This window comes from Arachis hypogaea, chromosome 1 (assembly GCF_003086295.3).
Source record: "Arachis hypogaea cultivar Tifrunner chromosome 1, arahy.Tifrunner.gnm2.J5K5, whole genome shotgun sequence".
Classification (NCBI taxonomy): Eukaryota; Viridiplantae; Streptophyta; class Magnoliopsida; order Fabales; family Fabaceae; genus Arachis; species Arachis hypogaea.
This window is the reverse complement of record NC_092036.1, coordinates 1,799,503-1,813,799: the sequence shown is the minus strand read 5'-3', so window position 1 is coordinate 1,813,799 and position 14,297 is coordinate 1,799,503. Positions and strand designations below refer to the sequence as shown.

Below are 14,297 nucleotides of genomic sequence, written 5' to 3'. Positions count from 1 at the left end.
ACCGTGTCGCTGAACCTAGCCTCTCTTAAATACGGGACGATAGCGTCAGGTGGTGGAAGCGTGTGACTCACTCGCCGGGGCAGAAGTAGGCGAGACCTCTGACAAAAAATAAAATATCACAATTATTAAAAATTTGTATTGGTCCATGGACATATCAAACCGACTTAACTATTGTATACATTTGTTTTAACATAAATTTACACGTATGTACTAACTTAATTTATGTTGATACAATTTTTTATGTTGACATGGACTTACTTAACTAATAGACATTTCCTTAATATGTTAAATAAAATAAAAATATTAAGAAAAGTAATTAATAATTTAATTATCAAACTTTAGCTTAATAATTTAATTATCAAACTTTGATAGTTAATAATTAAGTTCACAAATTAAGAAATATGTAACGAATAAACTAATTTCAATGGTTGAAAAACATCTACCCCATTATTTAATATCTAAATTAATAATTATGTAGTTAACAACTTAATTATTGAAAAATGATAACCACATTCCTAGACTTATTCCCTATTAGCTCTTGTTGCTAATGATAAAAATTGTGTTCTAGTTTTTGGTAAGTATCCTAACCAAGACTATACATATATGGGACAACATAAATGTCAAGATAATAAAACTAACAGCAAAGTCGGCTATCCCGATGTAGTGCCATGTGGCGTTCAGTCTATTGATGTTCAAATCACGTCAATCTGCGTGGGCCATTTTTGTCTTACTCGATAATATAGTCAAAAAGGGATAGAAGAGAGAAGAAAATGGAGGAAAACTTCGAAATGGGGCCCAAATCAAGGATGTAAACGACATTTATATTTAGGCGTGACCCAATCTTATCTCGTTTACAGTGTAAGCCAGATAAGCTTGCTCGTATATGTTTACACTGTAAACGAGATATACACGTGTCACACGCACTGTCTTGTCTCATTTACACGGTAAACGAGATAAGTCATTCTACGTATTTTCGTAATAATTTTTAAAATTAATTATTTCAATAAATTAAATATTTTTTAATTTATTTTTGTTCAAAAAATTTCTTATTCTTAAGGTCTTATCTTGTCTTATCATTTTTTTTAAGGGCTAATTTTTTATATGGAAATTATTGTTGTATTATTCTCAATTATGGAGAAATGGTGTGTTTTAATTTAGTATGGAGATAATTACAAGGTGTGCGAATTGAGAACTCGCACAGCTTAACCGGCAAGTACACCGAGTCATCCAAATAATACCTCAAATGAGTGAGGATCGATCCCACAATAATTGTCAGACTAAGCAAGTAATGATTGTCAAGTTGGACTTAGTTAGGCGAATTAAAAAGGAATTTGATGGTTGAAACACATAAATAGTAAATAGCAAGCAAATAAATCAAATAAATTTGTTTGGTGTGAAAACAGAATGAGAAAATAGTTAAGACTTCAGAGATGTTTACTTTTCCAAATTAAAAGTTCTTATCAACTATTTTAACAATACATGATTCATTCTATGACAAACTATAAATGTCTAAACCCAAATCTCTTAGTGATTTAGCCTCCTCTAACCTTCATTAACTGCCACTTTCGTGGTCACTTAATTTCGATTAGAGAATTAAGTTCAAAAACTAGTTTATGGCCACAAAAATCCTAATTACCCAAAGCTAACAGAATTATATTCACACATCCCAATTAGTTCATGCAATTAGCAATTTAGGAGGAGTTTGTTTTCAAGCTGTAGTTCAAGCGAGATAACTCTCTCGAGAATCACAAGAACTCATGTAGAATAAGAGTCGTACTCTTGTTCCACCAAAATTCATAAGATTAAAAACGAAAATAATCATTAGAATTGAATCAAAACATTAATTAAAATAGAAGACTAATAGTTCTAATCCATAAAAATAAACAGAGCTCCTAACCTTAACTAAGAGGTTTAGTTGCTCATGACTTATAGAAAAACTAGGGTTCTGAAAATGTGCGGAAGGAAGCAGATCCAAATACAGAAGATCTTTTCCTTTTTATACTAACCTAATTTGAAACGAAATAATAAAATAAAATAATAATTCCTAAAACTAAAAAAGTATTGTTTGTAAATAAAAATTATTAAAAAAAATAAAATAGAACTAATAAATGCTAAATTCACTTAAAAAGTCCAAAAGTGAAAATTTCGGACTGCTGCTGGTGTTTCCTTTTTAGCTCCAAACTCTGCCAAACTGTTCCAAATTTCTCTTGAAATCACAAAAATACTAAAACAACTCAAAGTAGCATTAAAAGGAAAGTTTTGCACTAAAATCAAGTAAAATCAATGAAAATCTAACTAAAAACAACTGGAAAATGATAACAAAAAGGATATAAGATGCTCATGCATCACAACACCAAACTTAAACTGTTGCTTGTCCTCAAGCAACCAAAACAATATAGAACCAAGAAGAGAAAATGCTTGAGACTTTGAGTTGTCATTTAAGCTCATGTCTAGTTACTGAACGGGGCTAATGACACTCTAATTTTGAATAGTTTCGGCTCTCATTATGCCTTGAAGTTCATAAATATTAGTGGAGAATGTCCTAGTAAATGTTGAAGACCTTTACCTTCATGCAGACTTTTTGATACTTGATACGGAAGATGATACAGACAACTCTATCATCCTAGTAAGGCCATTCCTACCTATTGGAAGAGCCCTAATTGACGTCGAGAGAGGAGAGTTATACCTGAGGATGCATGAGGACTATTTATTATTCAAGATTTTTAAATCTTAACCACTCTCTGACAAATGAGGTACTAGCGTGTAGAGTTCAAAGCTTAAGCCCTTTCACTTGGTGGAAAGCTATACAGTACCCCTTGATATCAAATCTAAGTTTGGTGTTGAACATTCACCACTTGCCAAAGATGGAGGAGGCACCAAGAAGAAAGTACCCAAGGGCTAGAGGGATAAGAAGATTCCTATTGAGGACTTCTCACCTGGCATGAAGGTGGTGTTCACTAGAAGTCCAATTGTACCACACACTGTGAACAGAATCTTGTCTCTGGAGCATGTTGAGCTGATTCATGGAAGTACAGAAAAGATGTTCACTATGAAGGGTGAAGATCTAAGCCCTACGATCCTCCTCCTTAGAAGAGCTTGACGGTAAAGGAGTGCTTGTTGGGAGGCAACCCAACCATCAGTATCCTTTAGTTTACTTTTGTTTTATTTCAGTTTTATTTTATATCATTTTATTTTTCATTGATTTTCATAATTTTTCTAGTTTTTCTAATGTTTGTAATTATGTACGGCGCTTAGAACAGGGACATAAGCGTTTAAACAGAAAACAGAACACCGTGGAGAGGCATGCTGAGGATGCTCAACGTCAAAGAAGAAGCAGAGAGATGGGCGTTTAACATCTATTTTGGGCGTTCTACATTATTTTAGCCCCCTCCTTGAGGCGCTAAATGTTAGGGAGGCGTTTAGCACCGGAGGTGCTAAAAAAAAAAGTAGTATACCCCCTACTAATGTTAAACTTTAGAACTAATGCCTAGAGGAGAGGTTTGAGTCCGATTTGTTCATTTAAAAATAAAAAAAATTAAAACTCACAAATTAGAGAGTAAATTTTCTAAAATTGGTTTTTTTTTAATGTTCACAAATCGGAGAGTAGATTTTGTGATTTAAAAATTTTAAAAAATTAAAATTTATAAATTAGACCCTCCAATTTATGATCTTTATATGAAAAAAACATACAAAATTTACACATTATTAAAAAATACTACTATAAACCCAATATCAAAATTAAATACAAAGTACCAACCATTCTAGAATCTAGTCCTTTGGGTTATATCGAACGGCCACAAAAGGAAGGAGTACCGGTGTACCATGGGGCATTATAACAGCTGGCAAGTGGCGACGTATTTCTTGGGGTTTCTCTCATTTTAAAGACTGACGAGGCGAGCAGCGAGCAGGACAGCAGCTCCTAACAAACAAAGCAGCGAAAGTGAAGAGGAACAAGAGAGTCCGGATTCAGTGCCACCAAAGTGAAGAGGAAGAAGAAGAAGAAGAAGATCCTCTTTTCACTGTAAACCCTATCCCTCTTCTTTTTCTTCTTATTATCACTACCGCATTCAATTCCCATTCTCTTACGAGTTACCTTCTCGTTTTCTTTTTTCAATTTACTTGTTTTTGAAAATTTCTAGTTAGTGTTAGTTCTATGTCGATTTTCTAGTTCTAATAGACCAATTTTTCGGGACGTGTTTCACTCGTTCGTTATGAGTTATCTTGGCTCGTTTTGCTTCCCTGTAAGTTTTGTTAGGATTATTGAATGCTTGAATTTAGCAGGGAAAATAAAAAATAAATAACTGCCATGGATGCTGGTGGCGGCAACTCGTTGCCATCTGCACCGGACGGGGTGAAGCGAAAAGTGTGTTATTTCTATGATCCAGAGGTTGGGAATTACTATTATGGCCAAGGTCACCCTATGAAGCCGCATCGAATTCGGATGACACATGCTCTTCTTGCCCACTATGGACTGCTTCAGCATATGCAGGTCCTCAAGCCGTTCCCTGCTAGGGACAGGGACCTTTGCCGCTTCCATGCCGACGATTATGTTGCATTCCTTCGAAGCATAACCCCTGAAACGCAGCAGGACCATCTGAGGCAACTCAAGCGCTTTAATGTCGGCGAAGATTGCCCCGTCTTTGATGGACTGTACTCGTTTTGTCAAACATATGCTGGAGGCTCGGTTGGTGGTGCTGTCAAGCTGAACCATGACCAATGTGATATAGCTGTCAATTGGGCCGGTGGCCTGCATCATGCCAAGAAATGCGAGGCTTCTGGGTTTTGCTATGTGAATGATATTGTCCTTGCAATCTTGGAACTTCTTAAACAGCATGAGGTTTGTATGACACTCTTTCATGCTGGTTTACATTTTTTGCGCTGCATTTTACATATGTTTTTATCAAGATGTCTCATAGTGAGAAATACTCATTTATTGTTGTTGTTGTTATGAACTTATGATTATTATCCTGCGCTTTTGGTCTTTTGCTTCTTGTATGCCCAAGATTTAGCAAGAGGAATTCCTTCTCCTTTATTAGTCTACAAAATGTTTCTACTTCAATTATATGTTATCTTAGTTCTATGTTAAGGTTTCTTTGGTGGAGAAGCAAAGGAGTTTTACCAACTAGTTGCTTTGAATATATTCTGCCTGTTAGTTTTAGGTTGACAAATTGGAGAGTATTTGTCTCTTTCAGAAAGGGATGTGCTAATGGAAGCTTGAACATTTATATTCTTGAGCCTCCTGCTCTAATGCAACATTTCTTGTATATACATTTAAGTGAAAAGGTTTCTGATCTCATAAAACAATATCCTAATGAATGGGCGAAAATAGTTCAGAGTTAGGCTTTGACAGTTCTTCATTACTGCCTTTTCAGCAGTATGTAATCATCTAATTCTATTTTCTGGAAGAGTTATGTTTGGACGGCCTGAGACCAACTGACCAACTGCAGTGACCATGTTACTGCATACTTAGATTGAATACAATATGAGATAATCAAATTTTTGTTGTTTTCACTTTTTTTATTATGTAAATATACAATTTTGTGTAGTTTAATATATAATGGAAAATGGGCTAAACTTTCCCTTTGAAGTTTGAACCTTACAAGCAGGGAAAAGAAATAAAGTTTTAAGTGTTGGAATAAGATAAGGTTTTCAGCAAAATGAGTGAACAATTTAAACTTTGTTAAAGTAATGAATGTATTGGAAACTTGAAGGTTTAGTTTATCAATGAAAACCTTCTACACTGGAAAATAAATTAAAAAAAGAAACACTTCCCGAAGCTTTGGTGACAAACATTTTTGCTACTATGGCTATTAGCTAGAAACCATAGATTACGAGTCTTGTCAATATTGGTCTGAGCAGGTGCTTACTCTGGTGGTTTTGATTTTTGTTAAGGCTCAGTATGCTTGCTAACTATTTATTTTTTATTTTTATTGAACCAATTTTTTAATCCTACAGTTTATGGTCATTCATTTTTAAAAGCATGAACCACGCTCCCTTGAATTTTCAGAAATGGTGAGAGCATTCATTGTCTAGCCTAAATTGCATTGAAGTCATCTTCTAAACCTATATGCAGAATATTGTTAGTTTTGTACACAACCAGTTTAAAGAAGTACAATGTGTGGTCTCTGTATTCTGGTTATTAATTGTAGAAAATTTAATATGGTTGTGTGCTGTTTTTGTGAACTTTGAGAGCACATGAAATTCTTTTGGGAGGATGACCCCTGCATTGTTAGTTTTAATTTATTTATTGATGATTTCATCATTGTTGAGTGTTAAGTGTTTTAATGGGCTAAATTATATTTTAAGGGGGTGAAACGTTAGATTTTTATATTGGTTTTTAAATTTTTTGGGGTGGCAACTGGCAAGTGTTTTTGGGCAACATCAGGGAGGTGAAGTTTAATTTATCCTCTTCTGAACTATACTTTCAACTTGCAATATTTTGTGTGTGTTCCTATTTTGAAATGTAATATTTTTTATTTTCAGCGAGTTCTATATGTGGACATTGATATCCACCATGGAGATGGTGTGGAGGAAGCTTTCTACACTACCGATAGAGTCATGACTGTTTCCTTCCATAAATTTGGTGATTATTTCCCTGGCACGGGGGACTTACGTGATATTGGATACGCAAAGGGAAAATACTACTCTCTTAATGTTCCTCTTGATGATGGCATTGATGATGAGAGTTATCATTTCTTGTTCAAACCTATAATTGGTAAAGTGATGGAAGTTTTTAAGCCTGGTGCAGTGGTTCTCCAATGTGGTGCAGATTCTTTATCTGGAGATAGATTGGGATGTTTCAATCTTTCAATTAGGGGACATGCGGAGTGTGTTAAATACATGAGATCATTCAATGTTCCCCTCTTACTACTAGGTGGTGGTGGCTACACCATTCGGAATGTTGCTCGTTGCTGGTGCTATGAGGTAAACTATTGCTTTAATAGACACGTTGCTATCATTATCTTTATAGATGGGTATCTCTCTTGGAGATGCAGATAGATTGGTGAGCTTTTACTCTTATGTATTTTTGCTTGTGTCTCTCTTGTTTATTGGTTTGTGACTATCCTAATCTTTTATACCGAGTATCTCTTATCTTCCATACCTTTATAATATGCTTCTCTACTTGTTGTTATACCTAATGTTTTATTTTTCATACAAACAACAACTTCGCGTTGCCCCACTATGTGGAGTTGACTACATGGATCAAATGACATTAGAGTTCCGTATCATACAAGACAGACTACATTTGTGTTTAAACCTTTTTTTTTCCCTTTTCAATAAAGGAAGAATATCATTAAGATGGGAAAAGAATTATACAAGAAATGAGAGGATACGAGATCCTCCCAACTAAATATAAGTACAAAAGATCTATGAAGCATAATTTTCCAATCTCTCAACATGTCTAGATCATGAGCTTTATACCATATAGAGAGTGAAAGTCTAATTCTATCTCTTATCTGAAAATCTACCATTAAAAAGCTGCGAGAATAGTGCTCCAGCCAAAATACTCATATCTCTCTTTAAACTATTAATATGTAAATCCTTTTTAATAATTTTCTCTTAGGTTTTCATAGCTCTCCCTCTACCACTGCTCTTTGTTGGATCCCTTCTTTGAACATGGGCATATCACCTATGATGAGATTTTACCATCTTCTCTATAGTCATTGCTACCTGAACTCTTCTTGTATAATGCTTTTATTCCTACCTAGCCATCTCTTTAAGCATTCCCATCCCCATGTTCTGTTGGTCTTTGTTACATATCTAAATTTTGGGTGGTGCCTTTTTTGTTTTATTTTTTTTTTAACAAACAAGATGATAATAGGTTTGTTTACCTCACGGAATCTGGAGATAAATGTAGATGATGGACATAAATTGGAGTAGAATCACCCAACAAAGGATCACCATACTCTTGTCCCACTAGATGGAGTTGGCTATGTGAATCAAATTCTGTCATAATATTTTGTGGGATAAACTACCATTTCTATCCATGAATATTTAGGATGCTGACAAATTTACCCACGAAAAACAGAAACTGACTTTATACCCATAAAAGATGAATTTCGCTTGACAAAACTACCCAAACCCTAAAAAATTATCAAAAATCCCTAATCTACCATATTTCCAAATTCCAATGTTCGTCTCTTCACCACCACCACCCCCAATTTCTATTCATTCCCTATCACTACTCTCTCGCGCTCTCTCTCTAAATCTTATTATATATCTCTGATTCCCTTGATTCTTATGGATTAGAGATTTCATATTTCTTTATACACAAGTATAATATGATTCAAATGCCACTGCATGAGTGAAGGGCACTAGTGCCAGATGCAGATTTTTTGCCAAAATCCAAATTGGATAATTGAGGGTTATTCCGAGGAGTTTGAGAAATCTTTCCTTGAGCACATGAAGAGCAGCTATCAGCCTTTCAATTACTACTTCCGGCGACAATGGGGCGGCGCCAACGATCTTATCTACCAGATTCGTCAACAAGCGTCACCTCCCCCTTTGCCACTACATCGGCGTCGACAACCGCCACGGCGGCCCCAACGTTTCCGAATTAGTCAACAAGCATCACCTCCTCCTTTGTCATCTACAATGGTGTCGACAACCTCCACGGCAGCCCCAACGTTTCCAGATTCGTCGACAAGCGTCACTTCCCCGTTGTCACCTACATTGGCGGTTTACAACCTCCGCGGCAGCCTCAACCTTTTCAAATTTCTCAACAAGCGTCTTGCATGATATTTATTCAATCAATTTCCCATTTCAGCTTGCTACATTATTAAATATAATAGAACTTGGGAAAAAAATCAATGGCAAGAACAATGTATGTGGTCGTGGTAATAGAGGCAATAGCGGTAAAGAGTTGGGAATGAACGTTCGAAGAGGAAAGATTTGAGTGGTGGTGGTAAAAGTTGGGGATTAAGGTGGTGGTGAAGGAATAGAATTGGGAGTGGAGGAAGGTTAAAAGGGGTAGTTTAGGGATTCGTGATAATTTTTAGAGTTTGGGTAGTTTTGTCAACTAAAACTCATCTTTCATGGATATAAAGTCAGTTTTTTTTTCCCGTGGGTAGATTTGTCAACATTCTGAACATTTATGGATAGAAATGCTAATTTATTCTATCTTATGATAAATCAAATGCACAAAAAGTCACTAATATCTAAATCTTATTGTTTTTTACCTTTTATTTCATTTTCCTACTTTACTTCTAACTCTGTGTCTATTTGACTATCTTCGATATTATGGAATTGCTCTGTGAGCTGTTCCGATGTCACTGTGATCGATGCTGCTTTTGAAACAGACACCTTAGTAATTTACGGGGCCTATCAATATGTTAATTGAAAGAAAAAATGGTAAACATGAAAGTTTCAGTGATAATGATGTTAGATGGGTGAAAGCAGAGTTATTGTTTTCCTTTCTTGTCTTGTAAGTCATGGATTTTTCTTTTCCTATTTATTTATTTACTTTTTATATACAACAGAGAATTAAGTATAAATTGTCTAAGTACAGCAGAGAATTAAGTATAAGTTTTCTTTGTTGTTGTATAATTGAGTCATTTGTCTATATCGATATTTCACAAAATTGTATTTGTTATATGTTAGGGCAGACAGGAGTTGCTCTTGGAATGGAGGTAGAAGACAAAATGCCACAGCATGAGTACTATGAATATTTTGGTCCAGATTATACCCTTCATGTTGCCCCAAGTAATATGGAAAACAAGAATTCCCGTCATTTATTGGAAGAAATTCGATCTAGGCTACTTGAAAATCTTTCCAAGCTGCAGCATGCTCCCAGTGTCCAGTTTCAGGAAAAGCCTCCTGATTTTGATGTTGGAGAGGTAAGCTTTGTAGGTCTTCATTTTATTGAATTATATTGCAGTTGCTATCTTCTCCCCCTTTTTTCCCCTCACATGTGCTTCTTTTCAGTTAATGATAATTATTTTGGCAGCCACTTCTACAGAAGTAAAACATGACTAATAATATTTCTGAGCTTCGCAAGTAAAGAAACAGGGGAATAAAAGTATTCATGTTATCCTTTTCAAGTTATTCCATCACTAATTGCTCTTCTTTATTAGTTGTTTCTTCTGTAAAGTCTTGGTCGTCTATTTTAGGAGGTGTAATTTTCCCAATAAAAAAAGAAGAAATCTATAATACCAAGTAACCCAAAATCTTAAATGCAAAGGCTCTGGTGTACGTCACATAGTGCACCATACCAACACTTTTCTGTTCATTGCTCATTCTGCTCCAATTTTAGACATCCTTATCACTTCTCCGTCATCATCGTGAAATTGACCTTGCCTCCTTCTTCTGTGGCTATCTTCTACCTCCTAGCCCTTAGCAATGGTTCCTTAACATCTTTGCCTCCCCTGTCATCCTCTGAGCGGGCAATGCTGCATCAGCTTTGGCGTCCTCCCCTCTGCCAGAACTTTTATTTTTGTCTTAGTATAAAATACCTATATGTGTTAGAAGAGACAAAGGTTACTCTGTCTTCTGCTGGGGTCCTGGGCAAGTAGATCTGCAAATAACTGCCAGATGTATTGCGAGTTGATGATTTGGATGGAAGAAACAAAGGTTAGATAGATTAAGTACATGGTTTTTGAGGGTTATAAAAAAGACATAGCTCCCAGACATCCCGCAAAGTCTTACCTTCGCTTCTAACCTCAGCTATCAACTAATGTATCCTGAACAATAATTCATAATATATCCTAATCCTTAGCCTAAATATATGGATCTAGTCATGATGTAAAATTTCATATCTGAGAAATTCGTGATTTTCCAGGCAGATGAAGATCAAGATAATGGCGATGAGAGATGGGATCCTGATTCTGACATGGACATTGATGATCGGTATGTTGCTTATCCTCAGCCTACTTCTTATCATGTAATATCAGACAATCAACGTATCTTCAGTTTGTTACCTTGTTAATCAGAGAGATTCTTCCGGGCAAAGTGAAAAGAGAAACAGTTGAACCTCCACACAATGATCAGGTATGTATTTCCTTGTTAGTTTGTGAAGTAGTTATTAATCAAATATGCAGGAACTCAATACTCATTTAGAATTTATATTGGTTTTATGTTATCTACGTTATTCAGACACAACCTAGAAATATATTTTATTTATTACATGTATAAAGAATCCAACCTCTTACTATTGCATATGATCATATTGACTATACCTCCAGGTTCCAACAAATGTTAATGTACACTACAACTTATAAGTGAATATTATTCCTCAACAATTTCTCTTGCCACACTGCTTAATGTATATAGTATTAGAGCCTTTCAGACTTTCAAATTAAACGAGGCAAAAGTGTACGGACCCAGAAAAAATATTGGGAAAATAGAATCTAACATGTAGATAATATAGTAAAAACATTAATATTCCAAATATTTGCATAATGCTTTTCCTACTAGGAGAGCTTAGCTGAATGGATCACGTTGACATTGTTGTTTCCTACTGTCACTATGTGTATAAACACAGGTTTTTAAATACAAGCCCTTTTAATGGTTTTTACTACATAGTCTCTTTACTTAGCGATCCTTCGTCTTATCTATTCTTATTAGGGCTTCTATCGATCTTATGACATGACCAAGCTATGTTTGGTTGATGTAAACAGGCTTAGTGTTAGTGGTTAGTTCATATACACCATGATGGAATTATGGTTATGATTCCCACTCATTATCACCAATTGTTTTTAGAGTCACAGATGAGGTAACCAATTATATATAGGGTCTGTTAGCAGCATTTTCTTGTGTTATACAACACATTTTGAGTAAGTCTTCAGTGAATTGCTTTCTCTTTGTTGTATCCTTGAATACCATAGAATATGTTGGTTTATCAAAGATTATCTTGAATGTTCCCTTGGGATCATTGAGTAAATTACGTTGCCCTCTCCTTGAAGATGCTTATAGGGTAGGACTTTACTTTGTTTCTTTAATCTTTACGCTATCATGATGGATATTTACCAGCAATTTTGTGTATACTGTTGTAGATTAAGCTTTTCTCATTTCAACACTCAATTTAATTACGTTTTTAGCTTCTGTTGAAAACCATTATATGGATTTACATGTGAATTCATGACATGGAACTTCTCTGTATGCAGGCATTCCAGGAGGATCAGAGAAGAACTGCAGAGCATTTAAGAAGCTCGGATAATGCAGCAGACGAAGCAGCAGCTTGCTTGAAGGTGAATTTCATGGCATAATTGTTATCACTAAGCATGCATGCATTACATAAAAGTATCACTTGAAAGTTCGCCATCGCTATTTTTTTAAAAAATATAATTTCAATGCGGTTTCTTGCAGCCTTTGGATATCAGTTCCCAGCCAGTTGATGAAGATAATGTGAAAGTTGAACAGGATCATGCTGTGAATGATTTGGTGAGAGAGATGACGGATCTGAAGGGTTAAGCAAATGGGGTTTTCAACTGACTGATGAGCTATGGTGCTGATTTAATGATCGGTTCATGCAGTCACATTTCCCAAAATGTTGGATCTGTGACGGCCAATTGGATTTTCTTAAGTTGTATACCTCCCTTATCATTTTCTTGAGTTGAGGGCAAGGATTGGAAATTTAATTGATGTTAACACACAGCACTTGGTTTCTTTGTATTAGATGTAAACATAAAATGGATGGTGATGTTCTCATGGATATTTAAACTCTCTCAAGTGTAGTATCTGTGTTCAAGTTAATAGGTGAATTTTTTCTGTGCTCACATTGTATACAAAGCTGGGGTAAAAAGAAAACCCATAACGGATATTAGAAATCATATTCCCTATTATCTAATTTAGGGTTTGTTTATTTAGATTAGTTTTAATGCATTGCATGTGTAAATGAATTGGGAAATGCTATCTTAAAAACTAGTTTAAGCAACTACCTAAAAAGCTAAAATAGAGTGAGTGGGATCACCACGCATGACTTCGACGATGGTGGCTAAAACTTGGTCTTTAAGTTCACAACCATCACACCAACAACTCAGATAATCACTAAGGATAAAACTTTAGTGACTTAACTTTCAAACAGGCTGGTTCACTCGTTCCTCTATAGATACTCTGGTATTTCATTTCGATAATCTAGTGTTTATTTTATTATGGGTTAGGCATCAGGGTCTAGCAGGTATTTTAGTCATAGTAAATTAATAATAGAACTCATCCTAGTGTTCATAAATCTTTTTATCTAACAGCAAGGTCTGTCACATATTTTAGCTAGAGACAGTCTAGTAAATTAAACTATTTACCTAAATGAGCTCTTAAAAATGTTTTAAAATAAATTGAAGAGTACGGTATTGTTTGGTATTGTTTTTGTTCCCAACGTTTGGGGTAAGTCTTATTTGTGTCCCTAACGTTTAAATCGTCCTATTTGTATCCCTAACGTTTATAAAAGTGATTCAATGTTATCCTACTATCAATTATACTAACAAATAAGATTATATTTTTCAATTATTCTCACTTGGATGTATTCATTTTCAATTAGATCTCATTTAGATGTGTTTGATTTTAATATTATATCTACTATTTGTGTTTAGATTCAATTATGTTCCTAGAAAAGTGAATTAGGTAAATGTTGTAGGAATTAGCTTCAACTTTTGATAAGCTATTTTGCGAAGTGGATCATTGATTCTATCACAGACATTTGTATTCTAACTTCAAGAATAGATTTTTAAAACTCAAACTAAAGCGTTCGTGATGTGTAATTGACGGCAGGATAACATTGAATCACTTTTACAAATGTTAGGGACACAAATTAGACGATTTAGGATGTATTTGAATTTGCGTTGGAGAAGAGAGAAGCCTGTTTGAGTTCCTTTAACGCTTCATCTTCATGTTTGGCAACATTTTTATCCTGTAAACGCAGAAATGATGATTTCTGTCTTCAACCCTGGTTTACCAAAAGCTAAAAATTCTAGCTTTTCCGTTGATCTTTTCACCTTGGATTGAACTTTATGTTCTATGTACCAATTATGTCCTTTATATTCATATGTTTATTGTTTTTTTTATAATATTTTTTTCTAATACTCTCTTATGTATATTATTATTTTCTTATATGAGTTTTTTTTTATCATTATTGTTATTTTTTTTGTATGAAATATTTTTTTTTACTTTGTATTATGATTCTATTAATCTTATTAGAGTACTAAAGAATCTTGTGTTGGGAATAAGACACCATTTCCCTTGAGAAAACACCTTTGACAGAGAAATAAAATAGACACAATCACAACACAAGAATTTAACGTGGAAACTCCAATTACCGGAGAAAAAACCACAGCCGTTGTCAAATGACAACCAGAGAATATCACTAT

General features: G+C 34.8%; 1 protein-coding gene across 4 annotated transcripts; it reads left to right on the top strand.

Annotated features, from left to right (window-relative positions):
• The first annotated feature begins 3,778 nt into the window (after positions 1-3,778).
• LOC112789711 (histone deacetylase 19) lies at positions 3,779-12,784 on the top strand. Of its 4 annotated transcripts, none has more exons than XR_011880925.1 (8): positions 3,779-4,021; positions 4,282-4,837; positions 6,484-6,924; positions 9,606-9,836; positions 10,778-10,845; positions 10,909-10,986; positions 12,102-12,185; positions 12,304-12,784. XR_011880925.1 is itself a non-coding variant. In XM_025831741.2 (8 exons), the coding sequence occupies exons 2-8, from the start codon at positions 4,307-4,309 to the stop codon at positions 12,406-12,408; spliced, it is 1,518 nt and encodes a 505-aa protein (XP_025687526.1). In that variant the 5' UTR covers positions 3,779-4,021; positions 4,282-4,306; the 3' UTR covers positions 12,409-12,784. The 4 variants fall into 4 exon arrangements, 2 of the variants coding, with proteins under 2 accessions (XP_025687526.1, XP_025687535.1); XM_025831741.2 differs by having other exon boundaries at positions 10,929-10,986; XM_025831750.3 differs by having other exon boundaries at positions 3,825-4,021; positions 4,279-4,837; positions 10,929-10,986.
• Positions 12,785-14,297: the final 1,513 nt, after the last annotated feature.

Coding starts and splice junctions, on each gene's coding strand:
- LOC112789711 (XM_025831741.2), top strand. CDS start 4,307: ATGGATGCTGGTGGCGGCAACTCGTTGCCATCTGCACCGGACGGGGTG. Junction 6,925..9,605: donor CTCGTTGCTGGTGCTATGAG/GTAAACTATTGC, acceptor ATGTTAGGGCAG/ACAGGAGTTGCTCTTGGAAT. Junction 12,186..12,303: donor AAGCAGCAGCTTGCTTGAAG/GTGAATTTCATG, acceptor GGTTTCTTGCAG/CCTTTGGATATCAGTTCCCA.